This window comes from Alexandromys fortis, unplaced genomic scaffold (assembly GCF_014885135.2).
Source record: "Alexandromys fortis isolate MF-2015 unplaced genomic scaffold, M_Fortis_MF-2015_v1.1 scaffold_98, whole genome shotgun sequence".
Lineage (NCBI taxonomy): Eukaryota > Metazoa > Chordata > Mammalia > Rodentia > Cricetidae > Alexandromys > Alexandromys fortis.
The window spans coordinates 2152659-2167025 of NW_026068002.1; the positions used below are offsets into that span (position 1 = coordinate 2152659).

The 14367-nt window shown below is 34.7% G+C and overlaps 1 protein-coding gene across 3 annotated transcripts in view; it reads left to right on the plus strand.

The window, feature by feature from the left end:
• Positions 1–8905, plus strand: part of Cul3 (cullin 3) — an 82323-nt gene extending 73418 nt beyond the window's left edge. For all 3 annotated transcript variants that reach the window (XM_050161089.1, XM_050161090.1, XM_050161091.1), the window contains 3 exons: positions 3076–3262; positions 5339–5484; positions 8434–8905. In XM_050161089.1, the coding sequence (XP_050017046.1) occupies positions 3076–3262; positions 5339–5484; positions 8434–8565 (465 nt within the window). In that variant the 3' untranslated portion in view covers positions 8566–8905. The remainder of the gene's footprint in view (positions 1–3075; positions 3263–5338; positions 5485–8433) is intronic.
• The last annotated feature ends 5462 nt before the right edge of the window (positions 8906–14367 follow it).

Here is a 14367-nt window from a genome sequence, read left to right on the forward strand (position 1 = left end):
TCTATTTCTTTCTTCAAAGACTTGAAGTTCTTGTCAAATAGATCTTTCACTTCCTTGGTCAGGGTTACCCCAAGATATTTTATGCTCTTTGTGGCTATCGTGAAAGGTGATGCTTCTGTGATTTCCCTCTCTGTTTCCTTATCCTTAGTGTATAGGAAGGCAACTGATTTTTTGGAGTTGAAGTAATAAAGTTTTTAAATGAGGTTTTTCTTATGTGTTTTTTAATAAACTTCATTGAAATCTAAAATAGTTACTAGGATCATAGAATAGTAGCTTATATCCTTAGTTTTAGTAACTAATATTTGGTTTTTGAAAGCAACATGAGTAGTAATTCTTATATTAAGGCTCTATAGTATGCTTTTTAAAAATTTTTCTGATTCTCAAGTATAAGAGCTAATTTGAACCCTAATGTCAAATATAATTGAAGTGGAAAGCCAATAAACATATCCAGTGCTGGGTGTGGTGATGACATGCCTTTACAGCACAAGAAAGGCAGAGACAGTCAGATCTCTGAGTTCAAGGAGAGCCAGGGCTACACAGAGAAACTCGGTGGGAAAGGGGTGTAGTTGATATGAAATGGATAGCAGTCATCGGTGGTAAGTGTAATGCCACAAGCTAGAAGGAAATATTTTAACATATTGATAGAAAAATAGATGTGTGTAGTCTTAATAATTCCCTACATATTTATCAACTAGTAAAATAGTTAAAAGAGATATAAAAGATTACATAACAAGGTACAATTGAAACTGTATAAAGAATTTAGACACAGCAGAATAGATGTTGAATTCTTGAAATAAATCTCTACATGAAACAACTGTGTTACCAAAGCTGAAAAAGGAAAAAGATGTGAGCTCTGTTACAGATGCATGTTGAAAAATGATGTATGTGTCTATGTAGTACTCTTCTTGGAATACAGAGAAGGATCTGCATGAGAATAATGTGTTAAGACAGTTAAATTGTAATCGTACGATATTACACAGATGTTTAGTTGCCACACACCATTTAAGGCAAAAAGCAATTGGTGCTTAAAGTTAGTCTTCATATTCACTGCTGAAATATAGGCCTCTTAGCCGTCTAAATAGGGTGAAAGTTTTCTTAGTTGTCATAAAGAGAATTCTAAACATCATAACAGGACAGCACCATTGAGAATTGGTGCGATACCTACCTTTGCTACCACAGTTCCTCTGCAGGTCCTTGAATTATTAACAAAAGAAAAAAGTGAAAGTGATAAATGTGAAATAATAAACATTTACATTTATGGATATTATTTGATTGTGAGCTTGATAGTGTGTGACAATCACAAGAAAACATTCTCAGAAGAGTGGTGTGGAAAAATGACACTTTCTGTAAGCAAGCTTTTCATAGCTTATGACATGAAGAAAAGAATTATCAAGAATCATAAACATAATATAGTCATTGCAGCAAGAAATAGAGGATTTATACCAGGATTTATATCAATTTTGCTTTTAAAAGGAAAAATTATGGAAGGTTCTAGAATGGGAGGACTCATATTATATGGTCAATTTTTTTAAGTCACCTATAAGTTCAAAGAAATTTAAAACTAAACATTTATTTTTTATGAACTTGATAAACCAATCCCAGGGTTTATGTGAATAAGAAAGTGCACAAGACTAAACAAGACTTTTGTTTTTCTTTTTCTTTTCTTTTTTTTTTCTTTTTTCTTTCTTGATTTTTTTGAGATAGAGTTTCTTGTGTGACCCTGTCTGTCCTAGAACTGACTCTGTAAAGCAGGCTGGCCTCAAACTTAGAGATTCTCCTGCATCTGGCTCCCAAGTGCTGGGATTAAAGGTGTGTGCACCACTACTGCCCAGCCTATAAACAGAACATTATTGGAAGGAAATGGGTCTTGGATTGGTGGTGGGGAATCTTAATAACAAAGCATAAAATTACTTTCTGTTTTAAATATATTCCTTCAAGATGAGTTATCATATAGCCCAGACAGGTGTCTAAATTCATGACATCCTGCCTGTGTCTCCTAAGTGCTGGTATTACAATAAAAGTCATAGATGAAGAACTTGTTTGAACAAAATAAGAACCCAGAAACAAATTGGTTTATACCTTTTAATACTTCAGATATGGTAAATTTATCATTTTAGGTCAGTCTGAATATTTTTGGATGTGTTAGAGGACAGTCAAGGGACTTTACTACCTTTATATCACATACGAAGATAGATTCTAGGTAAATGCATATAGGAACCTGATATGTGAGCATAAATAAAGATACCACCTAAGATAGTATTTTCAAATCTTTCAGTATAAGTAACTTATGTTAGAACTAGCCATCTATAGTTTAATAATAAGACCTATTTAGCTTTCTGTTAATTCATATATTGTTTGTAATGTCTACAATAGTAATAAACATTATTTGAAGCAGAGATATGTATGTGTAAGATAACACTTGACAGAATCTTGACTTTATGTACTTCATGTTCCATAGATGTATGTGTAGTAGTAAGTCATGTGAGTGTGCAGAACTCTGTTATCCTACTGACATGAGCACAGTGGGTTAAAAATTACTCACAACTCTTTCCCCAAGTGTTTTTATTTTTCTCAATATAAAATTGTATTTTAGTAATTGCCTAGACCTCAGAATAGTTATCTTAAGATTTTTGTGTGTTAATTTTCAGTAGTCAAATCTTACTTTGATCCCAGAGGCAGTAAATATGGTTTAATTTAGGTTCTAATGTTTGTTTTCATAATGAAAGCTTGAACAAAGTGATCTTGGAAGGAATATAGTAAATATTCCTGAGACTGACTATTGTAGCAGTATTACCTGAATGCTGTCAAGTTCCTGGTGGTGCCTACAGATGGCATTTTTAGAGAACACATTGTACTTCTGAAGCAGAAATCCCCTTGTCTTTAACAGTTTATATAGTTTGTTCAAATAATGAGATTTTAGTAGCAAGTCATAATATTCAGGACATTTTTTATTGTAAATTAATTCTTTAATGGAATTACCTTTCACTAGCCACTGCTTGGTCTATTTATTTGCTGATTAATGTACTTTTAATCTTGGGGGGGAATCTAATTATGTCAAATCTAATGAAATTTCAGGAAATTCAACAAGAGACAGATATCCCTGAAAGAGAACTTGTTAGAGCCCTCCAGTCCCTCGCCTGTGGTAAACCAACACAGCGGGTCCTCACAAAAGAACCCAAGTCAAAGGAGATAGAAAGTGGCCACATATTTACAGTTAATGATCAGTTCACATCCAAACTACACAGAGTCAAGATTCAAACAGGTACCTGCAATTCAAGTTTTACTCTTAAAAATCATGTATTTTTACATAGAAAAATATTCTTCATCTATTGGGATTCTTCCTTTTAAAGAGTAATAGTTTCATTGTTAACAAAAATAATGTCTGTGGTATGATTGTGCTTGCTTCTAAGAAGGGAAGTGGGGTGTGTGGATACCTGAGCATAGCAAAATGCTGAACCCAAAATGCAAATGAGACATAGCCCTACAGATTGCTTAGCAGTAATGGTGTAATTGTTTCTGACTGGTAGTCAGAAGTCTTTTAAGGCTGTTTTACAGATTTTTAAAATTGGTTGTTACCTAAAGGATTGATCTTTAGGTACTTTCTCTAGGTTTTAGAATTGTAAAACGAGTATTACCTTTAATTTAAAAGCATAAATAACACCATTGTGAACAATTTTTAGTACTGCCTTCTATGCTGATACTGAAAATACTCTTCAGTATATATAATCTGTGTTAGGTTTTTATTTTCTGTTTGTAAATGGCAAAAAGCCAATCCTTCCTTTCCAATGTTTAGAATTAAAGCATCCTGCTTCCTGGTTTCAAGGTTAATATTAGTACACAGACAATACCTCAGCACACATGCCTCCTTGAAGTAAAATATTTTCCTCCATCATTCTAAATATGGTATCACACTCAAGAAAGATAATTTCATATTTTGTCTATTGTATATTCTCTTTTGTCTCAAAGGTTCTTTTTGGAGCTAGGATTCTTTGAGGATATCCACATTACTAATTATTTTTTTTTTATTTCTCTTAATCTAAATAATCTAAACCCATACCCCTCATTGACCTCATGAGGGGGTAATTCTTTGTGTAGATTATTTTTAATTGCTTTACCTTTTTTTTTCTTACCTAAATGCTGTTGAATGCAGTTTTCTCTTTTCCATGTGTCTTCTTATGTGTGTTTGAATGAAAAACAGATACATGGTTTGATTGTATTAGATAGGCTAGAGGGATAGGTGAGATTAGATAACATACCAGGGCTTTAATACAGAAACTCACATACACTAGGCTACATGCTTCTTAACACTGAGCCATGTCCCCTGCAGAAAGCAGTATTCTTATCAAGGAACTTTTCCTACAAGTATCTAAATGTTTGTGTTTACCAGAATAATATAAATTATAAATCTGCTACATAATGTCTGTGCATAAGTCAGCCATTTGCCTCTGTGAGATTTTCTAGTTTGAGTTCAAAGTTTCATTCTTATCTCCTTTTAAGGGCCTGATAACACAACAGGTGGGTCTTGTTTTTGCTACATCAATTATGGCATAGTTGTATATTAGGTCTTTATTTTGCACCTTGCTGGTTATTTTGAATACTATAAGAAGGGCAGAGTGAGACTCTCCCAAAGGTTAGAATACAGAGTAAATGTATGATGAGAATTATGAAAATATTAGGTAATAGAATCCAAGGAATTGGAAAAAAGTATTTCATTGCTATAGAATTCTTTTTACAGCAGTCTGTAGTACTGCATTATAATAGTTTTAACTGTTGGAATCTTGACAACACCTCCTCTTCCCTCTCCTGTGATGTCTTATGAGGTAGAGCAAATACTTGACTATCTATCCGAAAGGTTTTTGTTGAAATAATACTTGAAGCCATGACGGAAAAGAAAGAGTTGAGGTTTGAAAGCCATGAACAATGTACAAATTATGTACTGTTAATTTTGCCAGGATAGAAATTATTCTGGCCTATGAATAATTGACTTTCAGCCAGGCATGTGTGGAATACAAATTTAATAGAAGTCAGGAGGCCAAAGCAGATGAATGTCTGAGTTTGAGGACATCCTGGTCTAAATAATGAGTTCTAGCCAAGCAGAACTCTTTTTTTTTTTTTATTTTTGGCTTTATTTTCCTATTTAAAACTATCTTCTAATTAGACAAAAAAAAAAAGTATATAATTGAGGTGAGTGTGAATGCTTGCTTATTGTGTGTTAATTTGTATGTGTACTCTTGTTGAGATGGATTTTTCTCTGAATAATAGTAAATTATATTATATTTTCGTGTAAGCCAAATTTTTAATGTATTTCTTCTGACACATACCTTTATTTTTATTTTAGTTGCAGCCAAACAAGGTGAATCCGACCCAGAGAGGAAAGAAACAAGACAGAAAGTAGATGATGACAGGAAGCATGAGATAGAAGCTGCTATAGTGCGAATAATGAAGTCTAGGAAGAAGATGCAGCACAATGTTTTAGTAGCAGAGGTAAGGATGCTTGGAGCCATATTGGCATCATTTTCACACAACACTGCTTCCTACGAGCAAGACACTGCATAATGAAACACCTGCACACCAGTGTACCTTTTTAAACAGATCACCTGTATTTTTAGTAGTAATGTTACCGTTTTTTTGAGGACCTCTTCACTAATTAGGAAACAAGACCCATGAGGGGTCATTAACATAGTCGGATAACAAAAGCTTTGTTTAAGAATTTAAACAAATAGGTCTGACAGTTTATTAACTGAGAAATGAGAAGGAAGAGTTTAGCTTTCTGGGTTTCTGGCTTGAGTGAATAAACAGAGGTTGGGCTCCTTAACTTTATAGTGAGAAAGAGTGGTGTGATTCTGTGATCGGTATCTTAGTTGTAATGGTTTGCACATTTGTCTTTGTTGTACACTGGCGTTTGTGGGAGTCCATTAGAGCATTGAAAGTCAGTTAAAACGTGAAGGCTAGACACTAAATTATGAATTCACATTATGTAGGCATATAGACAAAACTGGATTTATATTATAAATTGTTCAGGCGTAACATGGAAAATAACAGAAGGAAAACACTGCAAGAAAGAGTTCTATAGTACCACATTCAGGAACAATGAGAATGCCTAATGACACTGAGAGGAAGCCAGTGAGCGCTGGTTTTAAAGGGTTTTGTTTTTTTTTTTTGTTTGTTTTTTTTTTTTTTCTGAACCAGTGTTAGAGATAGAGGTTCCCAGTCTACCCAGACCTACTGAATCAGAAATTCTTGGGTCAGCAATCTGGCCTTTAACAGGCTCTATGTAGGTGATTATGAAACATGTTCAAATATGATGCCCTTCCAAAGAGAACAACAAACTTATAAGTATGGTTTTATACAGCAAGGAATGACCACGAGTGGGTGGTCAATAATTGTAGAAACCATAAAGCTTAGATGAATGACTGTTTCGGCAAACGTGATTAAATTAATTTTGCCATATATTTTCACTGGTCTAGTAAGAGTAGATAGTTGATGCCATACCGGGGAAGTAAGTGAGTATGGAAACCACCAAGAGTTTGTACTTTGAGACCATGGTTCCTGGTAATAGGCAGAAAGAAGAAATCTAGAAAACTAAGTGGTAGGATTAGGAGTTCTGTAATTTGCCCTTTTCTTCTGAATGGAGATTGTTGATGTGCGTATATTGTGGTTAGTTAGGACAAGGAGGTATTAAAATCTGGGAAAGGAAGGGTGAATATTGGTTGCTGGTAGTAGGAATAGTGGGCAGTAACAAAATGCGCCTTTTCCTGAGAACACAGTAGAGCACATAGTCTGTGCTGACCAAGCAGTGAAGGAGTAGATAAACACTATGTCAGGCAGGAAGATGAGTATCAAATCAAACTAAAATGAGATGGCTTCTTTCTTGTCCCTGTGGAAAACAGGGTAGTGGTTCTGCGTTGTTGTAGCACCAAGGTTGGAAAAGAAGGAACACATTGAAATTAGCGATTCTGTCTACAACGGAGCGGTGATTTTCATTATAAATTTGTAGTAGGATTTCCAAACCTTTATAAAAGGCCAGTTTTAGCCTGAGGGCAGCTAGAAGCAGCACATGCAAGTGTGACTAGATATAAGTGATTTATATCATAAAAACAAGTATTAGGTGGTATTTGACCTGTGAGTGCAACTGATACTCCTAGTTTATACTAATAACAATGCTTATAAAATAGGACCAAAGAAACCAAGAGTCGAAAGTTGAAGTAGTCTTGAATACAGTCTAGGCCCTGTAAGGAAGGAGGCTGTGTCCAAACCAGCTATTCACAGTCTGAAAAATACTTAAGGATAGATAATTTCAAGTGGATGGTAGCAAGATTTTTGTTTTTGTTCCTTACTTTTTTAATTAGCAGGTGTATTAAATGCACTGTGAGGATAGGTTGGAAAAGGAGAACTACCTGCCAGGTGCAAGGCTTTTGATGCTATAATGGTAATTGTGGAAGGAGGATAGATAGGAGCTGCATAGTAGAGTGCTGAAATTTCACATCCCAGAATTTCTAATAACTGATTCTTGTGGGAAAACAACCTTAATCAACAAGAATTAAAGAAAACCTGGATTACAGGTGGATGGATGAGTCAGGGTGGATTATTGAAATGTTCATAAGCTTTGAGGACAGATGTTTAGATTCTCTCTGGTTCTGGTACTAATTGTTAATACCAACTTCTTATTTTCCTTTATAAAATGAAACAGCTTACATTGTAGTTAAAAGCATTAGACAAGTATATTTATTTACTTTATATACATACACAATGATTGATAGCAGTAGACTGGCTGCTACAGTTAATTTATTACTGGAAGCACCATGTTTAGGATCTGACTGCAGCTGGAACAAATGACGACAATTGTTCGTAGTATTGGCAGCCATTGCTGAAAGTTATTTTATCCATTAACTCATCTCTGAGATCCCAGAGCTGGACGAATATGAATCAGGAATTTGAACCCAGGCAACTTGGATCCAGAGCTTGTGTTGTACATCACATACTGTGCTACCCAGGTTCCGTAAGCTGGAAAAATAACCCAGAAGTTAGTAATACCATCATCAAAATGATTACACTTTATGCTGGTATATTGTCAGATTAGTGAAATCCAACTAATATTCTTTATTGTTCACATTTTGACACATGGCAGTGTGTTCTAACCATCTATAACATTTTCAAGTAAAGTTTTTCCTTGTGTTTTTTTTTTTTCCTGTTTCAGTCATTTTATCTATTTGTTAGGTTGATGCAGAGTACTCTTACCTTATGTTCCCTATTGCTGTGATTATAGATGTTAGTCACCGTGCCTGGTGTGTCTATATTGTCTAATTTAGTTGTACAGTCACTAAATCATGATCTTAGCTTTAAAATGGCATGTCAGCTCTAGTAAAAGAGGGTTTTTGTGTGTTTATGTAGAAGTGTTTTAGTTAAAAATTAGTTTGTACTTTCTCTTTTTAGGTAACTCAACAGTTGAAGGCTCGATTCTTACCAAGTCCAGTTGTTATTAAGAAACGTATTGAAGGACTTATTGAGAGAGAATATTTGGCACGAACCCCTGAGGATCGCAAAGTATACACATACGTAGCATAAAATGCATTCAGAAATTTGATTTATTCTTGGACTGTACTCTTCGCATGGACTGGGAAGTTCTTTTAAATCATTACTATTAAGACGACCATCTCTTCTGTTAAATTGCAGTACATGTTATAGACCACTCAGATCAAGCCTCTCCTCCCTCTGAGAGTTTTCAACATCAGTTGATTGAGCTTCAGGCTTTCCAACGTTATCCCTGTAGAGGTCATCTTTACAGTTCCTCGGGAAAATGTGAATGTGCCGCGTTTTGTTTTCAATATTGTATGAAAACAGGAAAAAAAATAAAACAAATTTAGAAAACACAGCTCATTAAAATAAAATTGTTGGATTTCATTTTCCCAGGTCTTCAGTGTTGATGTAAATGTGTTTCTGTAGTGTTGCTTATTAGCACTTTGCGCATTGTGTAAGTTGGGTAGCAAAAATGGCAAAAGACATACAAAGTTCCCAGTTTTCTTGCTCTGCTTGTGACATTTCCTTAGCTGGTATTGTTTAAAGGTTTGATAAATATACAAAGACCCAGGCATACAATTGGCGCATGCTTTATCCTACCACATGCACTTATTAATCTTTCAGCCTTATGACCAAGAACCTTTGTTTGGACATGAGTACACACCCTGAGTTGTTTTGTCCCTATTGTAATTTGAGGTTTTCCAAATTAAGTTCTAAGATGACTAGGTTTTACTCTGAGTTATTTCTAGAGAAAGAAAATATTTTAGTATGTATAAATTGTACAATAATTTTTTGCTGTTGTACTTACTGCTAATAGTGGATTGTATAGGGTGGTGTTTTTATTTCATTTATTGTAGACAGAAAAACGAATTTAGTATTCACATACACACTAATTCAAGTATGTCAGAGCACAAAGGTGGCAGCTGGTTATATTTAATTCAGTCCCTTTGAAAAGCACATACATTCTACCCTTTGTTTATAAATAACTTAGCCCTCATCTCTCTCTCTCTCTGCCCCCCCCCACACAAACACACACACACACAAACACAATTTAAATATATATATTTTGGTGAAACTGGTACACCATTAATTATTTCAAAATGCTATCTAAAATTGCAATAAATAGATTCACTTGGTAGTTTGAAGGAAGTCTTCAGTTCTTGCAGCTGTGTTTTGGAAAGTGTTAAGCAATATTTTTCAAATGTGATGATTCTTGGGTATTTAGCTCTCTGTTGTCTTCTGAAGAGTCATTTTCATGTTTCCAGAGATGTGCTTTGTGCTGGAGATTTGTGTCCATTGCTCTGTGCTTCCAACCATCACTGAAGTTGTTTCCTACCCAATTTATCTGCCAAGGATTATAGTTTGCTTTAACATCAGAGTATTTTTATCTTGCATTTTATTTAATTTCATTTTTTTTCTCTTACAAGGTAATGTTTTAGATATGTAATTGGAGGAAACCACTGTAGATTTCTGTCAGAAAAATGAAATGTTACTGAGTTCAAATAACCAACTCCCCCATTGAACATCAATACTGTTGCTATGCTTATTAGAATGTATGTCTCAGAAGATGGTTTCTGTTTACGTTGATGGTGAAGTTACAGTAACTGAATTCTAATATGGATTAAAAACTCCACATAAATATTTTCCCCATGCGTCTTGGATTATAATTTCCCTTTTAGGCCTGCAGATATGTTTTTATTTCATTTAAATTGCTTTTATCTGTGCTGTACAATTTAAGCCCTATGATCTTGGTTTCTACATGTTTCCCACCTTTTCATGAGACAGTGAAGATGTTATCAATATGGACATTGCTGTGCTTGCACAGGTACCACAGAACACTGAAGAGTCGCTTTCTCGTATAGTTGGAATTTTAACTAAGAAAGCTGCTCTTTAACACTTTGAAAGTGAGGACAGTTCTGGTTGTCAGCAATTGAGGAGGCTATGAAAGCTTCTGTTATGAAGTCTCCTAAGTCAGACATTAAAAACAAAGTACTAGCTCGTTGATGTCATTTTCAGTGTGGCTGTGCAGATCAGGTCTAGCATGTGTGTAGGGACATGAAGATTTGATACTTGTGCTTCTAGATGGCTTGCTTCTGAGTTAAAGTAGATTTGCTGGGGAATGCTGCTTCTGCTACCTTACCAAATTCTTGTGATGCATTTTGATGTTTCTCCTCAGCAATAGGTCATTGACATTTTTATCTACTTTTAATGTTTTGAAAAAAAATAATGTGACTAAATTTTTTGTGACTCGAATTTTAGGGAAGTTGGATAATTTTTCCAGCTACAAAAATGATGTCACCTCTGTTCATTAAATGTTGTAATTCTTTGCTGTCGTTTTTCATGAGGACAGCAATTTATTTTTAAATTGTCAATTTAAAAATTGAAAATTTATTACAATTAGGAAACAGCCTTACAAAATAAAAAGAAAATGGTTATGATTGCAAGGATTCTTTATGTCAGTGAATTTAACCAGGGAATTGAAGGGATGCATATATGGGGCATTGTAAGTACTGGGCAGGGAGGCACCATTTCAAAACCTGGAAATCTTGAACAGTGAAGCATTGTTGGCTTCTGTTTTCTCAATATGCTGGATGGATGGGGAGGATTAGCTAAGAACCAGTGCTCTTATAAATAATGTGTACATTTCCTAAAAGTAGTACCCTGACTGACATCTTAGGCTTCTGAATACCTAATTCTGCTACTTGGGTATTAATGTTTTTTGTTAAGTCTATACAGTGTTTCTTTGGTTTTAATTTTTGAGTATTCACTTTAAACAAATAATATAAGATTTTGCCCTTGTCTCTCTACTATCCTTTGAAAGTAGCCTAATTATTTATGTTATGCTTTACACAACATAAGGTTCTTGCAGTCTTCGAAGGAAAGCCTCTGTGTATTATTTGTAAAATGTTACACCGTGTGGTGGCACTTTATTTGGTAACTATTTTTGTGTTCTATTGGTAATGGAAAATGTAAGAAAGGGGGCAGTGTAAATGAAATTATAAATCATTTCTAGTCACAAGAGCAGAAATGGTCAAGTCACAGGTGACTTGTGGGAACAGTTTGTTGTTCATTTAGTTGTCATATCATTTGACATAACCATTATACCAGTGTTGTTCAGGGTAGCTGCTTAAAAAATGCCTAAGCCGAAATTTGGACCTTAGTTTAATTCTAAGCTAAGACTGGAGCTTGTTTATGTCCCCTGAAATGGATGGGATTTCCATTTAAATCTGTCACTGTACTTCATTTGCATGAAGCAATGGATGTAACGTGGAAATGTATATCAGTAGAATTCTGCATGTTTTTGTTGGCCAATATTTGCTGATGCCAACATCAGAACAGAAGCAAGCTAATAATGGCTACTATTTTGGAAAATGTCCATTTAAAGGAAAATAAACCCTAAAATTCTTAGTTATAAGAATTAAGTGTGGGGGTTACAAGGTAAGTGATTATATTTTACAAATTCCTTATTGCATGGTTTTTTTATATACCAAATCTAGAAGGTATAGGACCCAAAATGACAATATAATAACTGGTCATGAAGCTAGTTCTTGGGAGAACTTGAACAAAATATTTAAATGGCACATTTGTAAATTGACGTAAGTAATTTCATTCTTGATAGTTGCATCTAACTTGTTCCTAAGTGTGCTGTGCTGAAATGCCTTGAAGTGTTAGATTTAAAGTACACAAGAAGCTCCTAGTATTGTGTGCGGTGTTTCTAGTTAATGAAATCAAGTTTCTACATTCTAATAAAGTTTACAACTCACATAGCATAAAACTTTAATGTGCATAGTTCTTGCAGTGCCAAGATTGTGATTCTCCAATTTTTTTTCCCTGTTGTGATTTCTGAATGAGTGCTTTAACAGGATCTGTTGTGGGGGATATGGCACTCTAAGCCCCAAGTGTGGCAGGTCTTAGAAGCATTGAGCTTCCTAAATTAAAATTTGTGCAACAAAATTCACTCTGGCATCAACAAAAGCTTGTAGACAGTTTACCTGGAAAACTTAAGGTGGCGCCTTCAAGTACCAATTCAGGAGCTTTGTTTCGTACATTTAATACAACTGGTAATTACCAAGTATGCCCTTGTGTAAGTGAACAGTATGTATAGAGACCTTGTTGGCTCTAAGATTCTATTCAGTATACCATTTTCATTACTTCCTAGCTCAGAGCCTTGTTCTTTTTTCATCTTCCTTGTGTTTTAATTCTGAAGGCCATCTGAAGGTAGAATATATTACCTTTTAAAAATTTCGAAATGCATGGCTGTAAATTAATGGTAAATGTTATTTTCATATCATTTATAATCTTGTCACAATCTACTTAATGAAGTTTGTTTTAGTTTCAATGAAAATTTCTTCTAAAGTAGTCCCCCCTCCCTGGGAATAGGGTAAATAATCTTACTACAATTAGCATGTATGGTGTAGAATTTTATGGAAATGAAGTGTGCCAACCATGTGGTGATTTACATGTATTAAAAGATGAATGCACAGACTTGCTGCTTACATCACTGCAATTTCTAGGTCCCAGTTTCTTTTGCTGGTTAAAACCAGAAAAACAAGAGTCTGGAAAAAGAGATGTGTGCAAAATCCCACTAAGTGTAGTGCTAGAATTTCTACACAAGTCTCGTTCTAAAGCCTGTGTTCATTCAAAAGCCTGTGTTTTTAATAATTGATGTTTCGTCTCCAGGAATCAGTGATATGTACAAGTTGAATTTGGATTTTACAGATTTTTCTTGTCATATATTTTGGTAAAAGTTTGTGTTGACTTATAGTGCCTTGATACTGAAACAGCATGCATATAAAATTGTAGTGTGTATCTTGGTATATATTTACTATTGTTTGTAAAAAAAAAAAAAAAGAGAGAGAGAGAGAGCTCAATACCTATGGAGTTAATTTTCTATACATTAGCCTAGATTTGTGAAGTAACTACTGACCTGATGTTTTAAAGATAGAGAAGAAACAAGAGTGAGAAGTTTAGCTAAAGAGCATGGTATGGAGTGAGGTAAAGACAATTTCAGTGTGTTCTGATGCAGCAAGCAGCACAGCATGTGTGTAATAAAACAAGACATTGCAACTGTGATGTTTAAATGAAAGGGGTGCTGGAAAGCCTGGCGAAGATCTTGGTCTAGTTTCAGAGGTTGCCCACGAAATGTTTTTGCAATATTCCTTAAAAAAAAAAAAAGCTATTTTTAAGCAAAAAAAATGTATTCCTGTTTGTTAGAAAGTGTCCATATTTATTAAGCTGAATTGAGCTCATTAAAGGAACAGTCCATTTCAAGGGAGTGAAGATTTATTGGTTGTTACCAAGGTTAGAGAAGACTTCCACAAACTAAATGCTCGAGAAGAGTAGCCAGGCCTAAATTTTTAACCAAATTGCTCACCAGCATCCAAGGGAAACTTAGGATGGGGAAGTTGCCCATCTGAAGACAGTGCATTTATAGGTGCAAGGTGAGGCTCTGGGACAGCTATGTTTGGGAACCATTGTTTAGGTTATTTATGTTAAACTACCAGTTTCATTAATTAGATAACAATATTCATGTGATGAGCAAGTTCCGAGACCCTTTAATAACAAAATGGGAGAGTAATGTCAGTCATGGCACCTTTACAGTAGAGAGAGACAACTATGGTGTCTGAATTAAGCACTGTCACTAAGAGAAAGTGAGCTTAGAAACTCAGTGACTTCTAGTCCATATTTAGGTAGCAGTGTTAGATGGCTAAATAAAAAATGCTTACTCAATGGGCTTGGAATTTGTTCTACTAGAACCATGGGTTATGTAGTGACCTAGTCTGGGTAGCAGAAATTGAAATTTGTATAGTCAATTTTGGAAATTATGATCATAAGTGTAAACCATTGACC